At 51.8% G+C, this 12600-nt stretch overlaps 1 protein-coding gene across 3 annotated transcripts in view; it reads right to left on the bottom strand.

Annotated features, from left to right (window-relative positions):
- Window positions 1-12600, bottom strand: part of PDE4B (phosphodiesterase 4B) — a 178325-nt gene that overhangs the window by 79203 nt on the left and 86522 nt on the right. Inside the window, exon 1 of one of the 3 annotated variants that reach the window (XM_077182640.1) lies at window positions 8553-9537. The exons of the other annotated variants lie outside the window; for them this stretch is intronic. Within the exon in view, the coding sequence (XP_077038755.1) occupies window positions 8553-8599 (47 nt within the window). The 5' untranslated portion in view covers window positions 8600-9537. Of the gene's footprint in view, window positions 1-8552; window positions 9538-12600 lie in introns of those variants that run through there. 3 annotated transcript variants of the gene reach the window in all.

The following is a 12600-nucleotide window of genomic DNA, read 5'->3' as shown; positions in this document are numbered from 1 at the left end:
TGGGATCCCATGGATGCCTTTCCTGGTGGGAGCCCATGGATGCCTTTCCTGGTGGGAGCCCATGGATGCCTTTCCTGGTGGGAGCCCATGGATGCCTGTCCTGGTGGGAGCCCATGGATGCTGTCCTGGTGGCATCCAATGGATGCTGTCCTGGTGGGATCCCATGGATGCTGTCCTGGTGGGATCCCATGGATGCTGTCCTGGTGGAAGCCCATGGATGCTGTCCTGGTGGGATCCCATGGATGCTGTCCTGGTGGGATCCCATGGATGCTCCTCATGGATTGCCCACTCCCATCCCCAGGTCCAGCCCCAGCTGCCCTGATGGGAGCCTCAATTTGAGAGCTCCAAGTTGTATTTTGTGCTCTCCCCAAAGCCATAAATATCCTGTCAGTCAAAGGCAGCTCCTGCCCCATTCCCTGCCTCCAGGAAGGATCCCACCCATCCCAGCTGCTGTGCTTGGCTCCTGCTGGGGCTTCCCAGCCTGGCCCAAAACCCTGGAATCCAGAAGCTCCAGATTCCCCTTGGAATCTGCTGCTTCCAAGGGGGCAAATCTGCTTTTCTGGCAGCTATCCATGGCAAAGGTTAATCCTGTGGGAACAAGAATCCCAGCACTACCTGGGCATCTTTTCCAGCCGTGTTTGCTTTTCCCAGTCCTATGTTTTTTCTGTATTCCTACCCAAAAAACCATCAAATAATGCAATAATGCCAGGAGTTTATATCATCAACCTATCATGTTTCATCCATGGCTCCTAACAATATTTTATAAAGGAATCCAACCCTTTGGATTAATTCACCTCACTCCCATTTCACCAGCAAACCTACACCTATGGCCTCCATCTCAGAAAACAGGGATAAACATCAGGCTGGAATACCCTGGAGCTTGCAGGGAGCACAGAGCTTCATTCCCTCACACTGAGTGGGAGCACAGCCCGGGATGTTTCCTAGAATCCCCCAATCCCTGTGATCCAGCAGCTCCCTGGGGAGCAAAGGGACCTGGAAGGGAATTGCCCTAATCCCAAATTCCACATTTGCCATTTGTATCACAACCCCAAATTTCCTGCTGATATCCAATCCAGGCAAACCTAAACAGCCAGAAAATGAAATGTGGGAATCTTCCATCAGAAAAGTGGGAATTTTCATGAAGTTTCTGTGGTAACCACCACAGAATTAGGTTTAGTCTTGCTGTTGCTCATTACTGGAATTGTTCAAGTTTATTTGGAATTAACATGGAAATACAAACACCTGAGGGAACACAGCAAAAACTCCCTAAAACTTCCCACTGCAATCCCAGGGATGATTCCAGAGCCGGGCCAAGCTCTCCCTGCTTGGGATGAAATCTGCCTGGAAAGGTCCTGGAGAAACAGAGTTAATTTCAGGATAAACCCAGGAACTGATTTGGGATAAACCTGGGAGCTGATTTGGGATAAACCCTGGAGCTGATTTGGGATAAACCCTGGAGCTGATTTTGGGATAAACTCAGGACCTGATTTTGGGATAAACCCTGGAGCTGATTTTGGGATAAACTCAGGAGCTGATTTTGGGATAAACTCAGGAGCTGATTTGGGATAAACCTGGGAGCTGATTTTGGGATAAACCCTGGAGCTGATTTTGGGATAAACCCTGGAGCTGATTTTGGGATAACCCCAGGATCTGATTTTGGGATAAACCTGGGAGCTGATTTTGGGATAAACCCTGGAGCTGATTTGGAATAAACCCTGGAGCTGATTTTGGGATAACCCCGGGATCTGATTTTGGGATAACCCCACGGTGAAGCCGCCGTGCCCCAGCCCCAGCTGCTCTTTCTGAGCCCAGCAGCTCCCAGGCTCTGCTTTGTTTTGTTTTCTCTCTGCAAAGGCTCCATTTCCCACCTGGCAGGAGAGCCCAGGGCTGGCCAGGAGCAGCCTCTTCCCAGGGAAGCACCCGTGGGTGCTCAGGGATGCTCCTTTGGAAGGGAACCCAAGCGTGGCTGGGAGCCCCTCCAGCATTGCAGAGCTCTCCTGATCCTCTCCCTGCTCTCCACCCTCTGTATCCCAGTTTTGCCCCTCATCACCAGGGTGAATAAACTTGGGGGTTTAATTTTCCATAGTGCTGCAGAGAGTGAAGATAATTTGATTTATCCCCACACGATTTTCCCCTTTCCTGCCGTGTCCTGAGACCTCATCCCGGCCACGTTTCCCCCACTAATTCCGATTTTCCCAGCATTTCCCACTCCCGTGCCCCGCGGGGGCTGAGGAGATGCTGTCCTGTGCTCAGAAAGGCTCGGATGAGCTGGGACAGTCCCTGAAAAGCCCCGGGATCTGTGGGATGAGGGCTCCCGGCAGGAATCCATCAGCTCGGTGTCACGGGCTGCTTCCCGCCGAGCTCCTCTGCAGCATTCCCACATTGAGACAATTAACACGTTTTTCCCAGGCTCTTCCTTCCAACAAAAAGCTAAAAAAAGCGAAACTGCTCTGAAAGGCTCGCAGGCATTTTCTGCCCTAGAATTTAGAGTTACATAAAAAAATGAGACTTACAAATCAGAGTTTACATTAAAAAAGCAACAAAAGCACTCAAGTAATTGGAGCCGGGGAGAAGCAGACCCTATAAAACGATGAACAGACCCTATAAAATGATTATTAAACCCCTTTTAAAGCCAAGCAATAATTTCGTCACTTGAAAATTTGCTTTTTTTCTCGCCGGAAAAAACCGACAACTCCAGCACGAAGGAGCAGCGTTAGCACTTGACCGCATCCCTGATGTGGCTGCTGTTAATTGTGCGGAGCGGGGCGATTCCCCGGGCGCCGGGGAGGTTTTCGGGAGCAGCCCGGGGCTGGAGCGGAGCCAGGGCAGGGCCGGGATGCGCGGATGCTCCCATTCCGCCGCTCCATTGACGTCAGCGGGAGCTTTCAGAGCAGCCCCGCACGTCTGAACCGGGCGAGCAGAGGCTGCAAAACCGGGCGGCTCCTCCAGCAGCCGCGCAACGAGGGCTCTCGGCTCCCTGCCCAACCTTTTGCCGCTTTGTTCGCCTCTCTTCACACCCTCCATCGAGTTTTTAAATCGATCAAAACGCGATTCAAATGAGCAGCGAGGGTCAGCCCAGCCGCCTCAGCCTCGGCTCCTGGGATGAGAGGATTTTCAAGGCTCTTTCCAGCCCACACCAGGCTGGGATTCTGTGATAAAGTGAACCAAGACAATGCAAGGGCTGTGAAGGACACTTTGAGTGCTTCCAAAGGGGATGGAATGGCTCTTTGCACTGGAGCTCACATGCTTTAGGGGATGATTTTGCAGCCCTCATTAAAAAGAACATTTCATAGTGCATGGAATGAAGGTGCTCTGAGATATAAGCTGGGCTCGACCCTCTGGGTCACTTCCAGCTCAGGATATTCTGTGATTCCAGGATTCTGTGATTCCCTGATTCCATTATTCCACCATTCCATGATTCCATCATTCCATGATTCCATCATTCCATCATTCCATGATTCTATTATTCCATTATTTCACCATTCTAAGCTCCAGAATCTTTCTTTCTGTAGTGGCTGCCCTCAGCACGAGCAGCAAAGGCATTCCCTGTCTGGTCCCAGAGCTCAATCCCTCTGCCAGAGCCCCAAATCCCCAGGGAACAGGGATGATGCTGATGATGATGATGGGTTTGGGGGTGCAGTTTGGAGGGAAAGGTTTTTAATCACACCTGGGCTCCTTTGAGAAGTCCTGAAGAGGCTCCTGTGGGTGTCAGGCCAGGGAAAAGCACCAGAAAATCCTTTGTTTAGTTCTGAAGATTAAACTTGGGCTGAGCTTTGGGCCTGGGGAGCAGAGGGAATTCCCAACATCCACCTGCCCTGCTCCCTGTTGGGAAGGGAACTCAGACTCAGGGGGCACCTGGATTTATCCTGTGCAGAAGAACCTGAGCACAGTGCCTGGGAGTGTGGCCCAGCCCTGGGAAAGCTCTTCCATTGTTCCCACCTTCCAAGGGGATAAATTGCAGGGGCCTGGCCCAGCTGCTCTCAGGATGGCAGAGCTGCAAACCACAAGCTGTGGGGCTGTGTTCAAACAGAACAATTCAATGAACTTTGGGATTCTTTGTGCATGACAAACTCCAGGTCAGCAGGAAGCCCAAATTTCCCTTATTAAATTTTGCTTCTTTCTGCTGGAAAGAAGAAAAGAAACTCCTTTTCCATCGTGGTGCTCACTGAGTGCCTGAGATTGGCTAATCTGTCAGGGAATTGGAGCTAAAAGAAATCCATATCCCAGTTATTAGCCCCTGGAGAAGAGGGTTAGGAAAGAAATCCTGATCAGGCTTTCAGAACAGGAATCTCATTCCTAAGCCTGCTAAGATGTGAGAGTGGAAAAAGCCCCAGAACTTCTTAGAAATGCTGAGAGCTGAGCTTGCATTCACAGGATCCTGGAATGATTCAGGCTGGAAAAGGCCTCAAGGATCATCCCAGTGCCACCCCTGCCATGGCAGGGACACCTCCCACTGTCCCAGAGCTGCCAGGGACCCAGGGGCAGCCACAGCAAAGCTGGGCACCTGTGCCAGGGCCTGCCCACCCTGCCAGGAACAATTCCCAATTCCCAATGTCCCATCCAGCCCTGCCCTCTGGCACTGGGAGCCATTCCCTGTGTCCTGTCCCTCCATCCCTTGTCCCCAGTCCCTCTCCAGCTCTCCTGGAGCCCCTCCAGGCCCTGCCAGGGGCTCTGAGCTCTCCCTGGATCCTTCTCCTCTCCAGGGGAGCACCCCCAGGTGTCCCAGCCTGGCTCCAGCCCTGCAGCAGCTCTGGAGCCTCCTCTGGAGTTGTTTCAGCAGCTCCAATCCCTCCTGGAGTCACAGGAACCCAGGGAAAGCTGTCCTGGCTTTTCCTGCCCCTCCCTGGCTGTCACCTCTCCCCAGGAAAGCTCACTGGGGACACCAGACCAGGCTGGGGAGCAGCTCCTCCACCCCAAGGGGTCTCTGCAGCCAGGGGGACTCAGACTGAGCCCCTTGGACAAGGCAAGGAGCAGGAGGAGGAGGAGGAGGAGGAGGAGGAATAGCCTGGAAAAGCAGCTGTGTGTGCATGGCAGGCACAGATGTCCAGGAACTGAAAAGTTTTCCCATGCCAGTGAAGCTCCCCAGATTCTTTCCCTGGAAATGAAGGTAATGAATGGAAATATGGAAATGTAAATACGTCAGGGGCAGCCTCCAACTCTTATCTCCTGCCTTGCAAAAGCAGCGGGAAAACACAGCCAGGAACAACTTGAAAAGACCCAGCCTGAGGAGACGGGAAAGGTCACTAAATAGCAATAATTAAACACCAGCCCCCTGCTCCCCAGAGCCCCTCCACACCCAGCTCCCCCAGCCAAAGGCTGCCAATTAAAGCCCATCGCTGGCTCCCCAGCTCCCTCCCAGGCAGGCATTGTCTCTGCTGCACACACAGCCAGAGCTCTTTGTGCTTCCTCCAGGCTCTTGTGAGAGCAGGAGAAATATTTGGCCTCTCCTTTTCTAAATTGTGCCTACAGATTTCAGAGTTCTGTCTCTCAAATCTACCTGCTGCATATAAATCATTGCTTTGTTGGAAATCCTGCCTATTTATAGGAGGCTGTGGAATTAATCCGTCAGGAGAACCAAAATGGCTTAAGATCCAGCTGAAATCCATGGAAATAAGGTGGCTGGAAGTTTAACCCACAGATCTGGAGAGTGTTAATTCCCAGAGCAAACCTTGAGCATTTTGAAAGTCAATACAAAAATAAAAGTGGAATTTGTCCATGAAATGAGGGGGAAATTGGGCTCTGCTCCCAGGGAACAGAGACAGAACAAGAGGACACAGCTTCAAGTTGTCCCAGAGGAGGTTTAGATTGGATATGTGGGAAAATTTCTTCCTTTCCAGCCCTGGCACAGCTGCCCAGAGCAGGGGTGGAGTCCCCACCCTGGAGGGATTTAAAAGCCCTGTGGATGTGGCACTTGGGGACACACTTGGGTGGCCTTGGCAGTGCTGGGGGACTCAGTGGTCTCAGGGGGCTTCTCCAACCTCAGTCATTCCATGGTTATGGTACCACATCATGGAAAGCCCCTCCAGCCTCACAGCCAAGTGCCACAGCTCAGCCTGAACCAGGGAGCAGAGGGAGCCAAGGTCAGGGTGACTCCTGGTCCCGTGGTTATCACTGCGCTGATAAATCTGTTTATATCCCAACACAAAGATACTCCTGCCACTCCAGCTGCTATCTGGGAGCTGTGGCCTCTCCAAGATTCCTGAGCTGTCAGAAATCCTGGGATTTGATCCCACCACTTCACCTCAGGACAGAGTTTCTGCTCCCCCCCTTGCCCAAGCTCAGCCTCTGCAGCTCCAGTGTCAGGCCTGAGTTTGGGCCATCCCTGTGAACGAGCGAGAATTCCCACATTGCTCCAGCAGGAACTGCTCTGCTGCTGCAATCCCAGCTTCCATTTCCCCAAAATGAGTTCCAAGCCCTGGGCACAGAGCAGAGCCCTCCCCTTGCAGCCCAAAGCAGCAGTGACCGAGGTCCCACACTGCCCACGAGGGGATGGAAGGCAGCAGCTCCTCTCCTGGACTGGGGGAGAGAACGTGGAAGATAAAGGTCATCCATGGAATCATGGAAAGGTTTGGGAAACTGAAAGTTCATCTCATCCCACCCCTGCCATGGGCAGGACTCCTTCCCCCAGGCCAGGGGGAAGATCCAGTTCAAAATTTCCTTTTGGATGATGGAAAAAAGCAGGGAGAAGCTCCAAAGAAGCCCAAAATTTATTCCAGAGGGAAGGAATCCCTGAAGACATTTCAATCAGGAATTAGTGAGTCTCACCCCCCATGTGGGCTCTGAACAGCAACCAGGAGCTTACACAGGTCTGGTTTAGCAAGGCTCAGCCTGGCTCAAGCTAGGCCAGGATGGGGTGAAGAAGAACTGGCTTTGTTTTCACCTGGGCACAGGTGAAGGGGATTTTCTTGGGATAACTTTATCCCTTCCTTCATAAATCCACACCCTGCCAAGGCTCCCTTTGAGCTGCAGAGTTTCCATCACCTGAAACCTCCCTGGCTGATCCCATGGCTCTGATCTGTCCCAATCCCACCCCTGACCATCTCCCCTGGTGGGACTCGGAGCTGCTCAGGGTTTGTTTCAGCTCCTACAGCTCAAATGATTTCTGTTCTCCTGCAGCCACAGAAATGGGGCTCTCCTTTCTCCAAAGGAAATGCATTTTTCCATCACTTCCTGAGCTCTTTGAGTGTTAATTTTATCCATAATTAATGCACAGGATCTCTCCCCTTCCCTTCATTTGTAAATCTGGCAAATCAACACTTCCCACCCAATATTTCTCTTTCTTGGCTTATTCGGGCTCCTCCTCAGGAGGAACTTTCCAAAACAAAGCAACAACTGCCCTGGCTAAACCTCAAGGGGAAGCCATGGGAAAAATCCCAAGATTGGTTGGGTTAGATTGGGTGTCAGGAAGAAATGCTGGGAAGGAATTCCTCCCCGTGAGGCCCTGGGATGGATTTCCCAGAGCAGCTGTGGGTCCCTGGAAGTGTCCAAGGCCAGCTTGGAGCAGCCTGGGATGGTGGAAGGTGTCCCTGGATGGAATGAGATGATCTCCAACCCAACCCATTCCAGGATTCCACAGTTTTAATACAGGCCCTGCATTCTTCCTCTTCTCCAGGCATTCCCCTTCCTGTTCTCTGATCCCTGAACTGCACATGAGAGGAGCAGGATGTGCTCTGGAGAAGCCAACACTCCCCAGCACCATTCCAAGGCTCAGAGCCTTGGATATTTCTATATATTTGTTTATATTTTATTTATAGATTTATGTACCAGGGGATATTTTAATTCCTATATACAAATATTGACCTGTAGGTTGATCCCAGAGCCACGGTTAAACGATTAAAAACCATAATGAGATTACAGAGAATAAATTCTGTGTAAACCCAGAATATTTGTGTGTAGGTGAGATCACAGAACACAGGATTTGAAGAAGCAGAATATAAAATTATCTCTAGATTCCCACAGATTCCATAGACTATCCACCCTGGAAGACCAATGGACCACAGCAGCCAAAGACTCCAGCCCTGAACTCCACCAGCAGATTTTACCCATAAAATGAGGTTTTGGTGCCATATCCCAGCCCCAAGCTGGGAAATGCCTCTGGGATTCCCCTGGGCTCTCCCTGTCCCCCTGCCCTGGCCCAGCAGAGGCAGCAGCAGCTGCTCCATCTGCTCATTAAAATGCAACAGGGAGAAGGTGCCGAGGTGGCACCGTGGAATCGCTCCAGAGAGGGACGTTTTAGGGACTCATTAATCTTTAAAGGAAATTGAGGTTCATCAACACCTGAGAAGGAAAATAAACCAGGACAACGGGAAATTTTCCATCCTTTCCCCACCCTGTCCCCACAGTCCTGCTTGGAGGTGTCGCAGGGGTGCCTCAGATCAAACTCTGAGCAGGGAAGATCAGAGAAGGAAATATTCAGCAAACCCACAGCTCCAAGGACCCCCTTATCCATGTTCCCATCCAGCAGCTGCTTCTCAGCCTGGAAAAATCCTGATTTCCAAGCTTTTGTGCCCACCAGAAGTGCTGTGATCCGGACAAACCCTTGGCATACTCACCAAATCCACGAATGGCGGCGATTGGGTAAAATATTAATATTTAACATCTTCCCAGCTGATCCTTCTCCTCTATCATCCAAAAAGAGTCAGGACATGTCCTGCCAATTCCCAACTTGGGTCCCTCTGGAGGTGGCTCAGTGGCACGGAGATGTTTCCAGGAGTTTTTATTCTTTGGGATTACATGGCAACTCCCCTTGCAGGTGGATGCCACTTTCCAGAGGAATGCAAATGCCTTGGCAAGCAAAAAGTGGGGGTGCCTGTGGAACAGCCTCTATGGACTCCCCAATTTCTTCATTTCTAGCAGGAGAAAGAAAAAATAAATCTATTTCTGGCACCCCCCCCTTTGACTGCAGCTTCCTGCTCTCATTTGTAAAATCCCTTCCAACGATCCTGAGACAGCGGGGGGGAAAAAGCCTTTTCCGAGCCGCAGCAACATCCCCTTTTTGCCGTTCCTCCTTTCCAGGTCACATCCCTCCTTCCTCCGGAGCCGAGGCAAAGTTTTGTGACGCTGCAGAAGCCCCGCCGGCGGGGCCCTCCCGCGGAGCATCCACCGGGATGAGGTCGGGGCTGCAGCAGGGACGCGGCTCCAGCCGCGGGGTTACGGGGCGGGATTGGGCGGCAAAAGGCCTGGAACGTCCATCCCGCCCGGCAGGAAGGGCAGGAGAGGCGCCGGCTCCCTGCCAGGGGTCACCGCCAGCAGAGAGGGGAGTGCCCCGCGCTGCTGTCCCTCCTCTGTCCCCGCTGTCACCCGGGCGCGGGGCTGCGCCGCCCAGCCCCGTCCATCCCCATCCAGGTGCTGCTCCTGCGGGAAAAGCGCGGAGCCGGGACCGCGCCAGCCGCAGCCTCGCCCCGCGCGGCGCCGCCGGGTTTCTGAGCGTGTGTGTGCCTCTCTGTCTCTGCATAAAATGGAATTTTACAAGATTTACAAGATCTAAATCCCGCCGCTCCACATCAAACCCGACGCGGCTCCCTGGTGCAGCGAGACGTCAGGGGTGGGTGGGAGATGGGGCCGCATCCGCCCGGGAGCGGCTCCCGAAATTCCGGCCCCCCCCGCGCCCCCGCCGGAGCCGGGAGGGGACCCGGGGACAAAGGGAGGGCTGGGAGAGCCGGGGATGGAGGGATGGAGGGATGCAGGGATGGAGGGATGCAGGGATGGATGGAGGGAGGGATGGAGGGATGGGAAGGAAGCCGCGCTGGATCGGGAATGCTGGCAGGGCTCTGCCCCACCCGCACCTTGCGGGGGTGACAAAGGGGACCCGATGGCGCCTCCCCCCCTCGGGAAGGACAAAGTTCGGCGGCACCGGACGCGCAGCAGGCACCGGAACATTCTCCCTTCCCCGGGTTCGTTTGTTTGTTTGTTTTGCCCCTGAAGTCTCCAAACGTTTCACCTTGACAACCACAGGAAGGGATTTTATCCATCAGCTGGAATCGAAGGTGTCGGGAAAGGGGGATAAAGGGGATTTTTATAGCTGATGGATTTGTACAGGTGATGGATAAATGGCATTTTATAGATGATGGATAAATGGGATTTTAGAGGTGATGGATAAATTTCATCAGCCATCAGTGATCCACGACATTCCCTATTCCCAAAGCAGCAGGAGGAGACAGCAGGGACAGAGCAGGGGTCACCCCACGGATCTCAGAGGATCCACAATTCAAGCCCCCCTCCCTGCAGTAAACTCCAAGTTGGGAAGGCAGAACGAGGAGCTGTTTCAGCAATTAAGATGCCAAATCCAATTTAAAAATCCAGGGAAGGGGGAGAGTGGCAGTGTCATTCCATCCCCACTCAGACTCCCCAGCTGCTCTGACACACTCAAAGCTCAGGAAAAGCTTTTCCAGACTGGGAAAACTGTGTGGTTCTCTCCTCTGACTGGGAGATGAGACATAAATCCTTATTTTTATTCTATTGACGTTACTGATAAAAGGATTTAACAAATCTATAAAAATAGGGGCAAATCAAAGGTATAAGGGAAAGATCAGGAGGGAGCATGGATGATCATTATTCCAAAACTTTGCACCTCTCCTTGGCTTTGCTCCATCTCCACTTTGGTTTGGCAGGAGACAGTTTTATTCACAGGGGCGAAGAATTTTGTGTAAACCATGGAATTCTAATTCTTATCCATGAAAAAGGTGCCCAGCATCCATGGGTGGAGGTAAACAGACAGATACACAGACAGGTCCAAATAATGGATCATGGAATGGTTTGGGATGGAAGGGACCTTAAACCCATGGAATCACAGAATGGTTTGGGATGGAAGGGACCTTAAATCCATGGAATCACAGAATGGTTTGGGATGGAAGGGACCTTAAATCCATGGAATCACAGAATGGTTTGGGATGGAAGGGACCTTAAATCCATGGAATCACAGAATGGTTTGGGATGGAAGGGACCTTAAACCCATGGAATCACAGAATGGTTTGGGATGGAAGGGACCTTAAACCCATGGAATCACAGAATGGTTTGGGATGGAAGGGACCTTAAATCCCACCCCATTCCATGGCAGGGACACCTCCCACTGTCCCAGGTGCTCCAAGCCCCAGTGTCCAGCCTGGCCTTGGGCACTGCCAGGGATCCAGGGGCAGCCACAGCTCCTCTGGGAATTCTATTCCAGGGCCTTCCAACTCTCCCATGGAGGAATTCCTTCCCAATTTCCTCTCTAATTCCACTCTCTGGCAGTGGGAAGCCATTCCCTGTGTCCTGTCCCTCCACCTTCCATGCCTAGAAACCCCCACCCTGTGGAATGAACATCTGCACATTCTCCTCATTGTTCTTGGGGAAAAAGCCAGAATGAATTCTCTGCTAATTCTGGAGCAGCCACTTCCATGAGCTGTTGGTTTTTCCAACCCCAACATGCTGAGTTTGTGCCTTTTCCCTCCCTATTCCCATTTTTCTGGCGTCTCCCTTCACAACCCAGCCTTTCCCAGCATCCCAAATTTGACAGGGGGAATTGCAGGGAGCGGGGCAGTAATCACAGGGTGCTGGCTGGGAAGGAGAATAATCATTCCCTGGCATTTTCCTCCTGGAGTTTCTTAGACAGTTCAGTAATTATCCCGAGTGAAAACCCAGGAATTGCAGGATCAACAGGACAGAAATGAATAAAATCCCAGGGCTGGGATCAGAACCCACTGGGCCTCCCTCCCTCCCACTCCCAAATCCCCAAATTGTTCATTTGGATCTCCAGACTCCATGTATTTATTAATTAGCCTTTGCAAGCCGTGCTAACGAGGAGCCTCCTCCCACTGGGCCATCCTGGCAGCCCCAACACTGATGCTCCTCCAGGGAAACTTCAAACATTTCCTGAAAAATCACAGAGAAACCGGAAAAGCAGCCCAGAATGGGGCTTTTTTTCCACATCTTTCAGCAAAGTTACATAAGGCAGCCCCTGCTCTCCTGCTGAAACTCTCCAGGCCCCCAGTGCTCGGGCACCTTCATTCCCTCAGTCAGCAGCAGGGAAGGCTCAGGAATGTTCCCTGTCCTCACAGCAGCCTGAAAAACACCAGCGGATATTTTGGGAATTTCGAGACAAACCAGAAGCACAGAATACAAAAATAAGTTTATTCCGTGCTCTGTCTTCCCAGATTAAAGACCTCCACTGATGTAATATTGGGGTTTTCACCCCAGATAAAGAAATGGGGTTTCACCCCAGATAAAGAAATCCTAAATATGTTTTCAGGGATATTTTTCTTCCCCCTCATTGCTAATTATGGAATAATCAGGATAACACACAACCACCCCAGCTGATCACTAAAAACCACCCCAAAAGGAGCTTCCCCCACGCTGCTCCTGGCATTTCATTGTCTGTTTTTCTCCACAGCACCGACCCTTTCTCAGATATTGAAATTCCTGGGGTTTCTGCCCCTCTGGGGAGCACAAAGCCATTTATGGGTTTGGGAAGGCTGCAACTGCTGGGACTCCTGAGCAGCTTTCCATTCATCCCTCCTTGCTGGCCACGCTGATTGAGGATGATGAAATCCTGATCTGCAATTCTAATTCCCTTCTTTTTCCTGAGCAGGCTGCCCAAGAGCTCCAGGAATTATTTTACCAACC

The sequence above is a fragment of the Agelaius phoeniceus genome, chromosome 8, assembly GCF_051311805.1.
Source record: "Agelaius phoeniceus isolate bAgePho1 chromosome 8, bAgePho1.hap1, whole genome shotgun sequence".
Classification (NCBI taxonomy): Eukaryota; Metazoa; Chordata; class Aves; order Passeriformes; family Icteridae; genus Agelaius; species Agelaius phoeniceus.
Note: the sequence above shows the minus strand (reverse complement) of the source record. Positions and strands in the feature narration are given on the sequence as shown.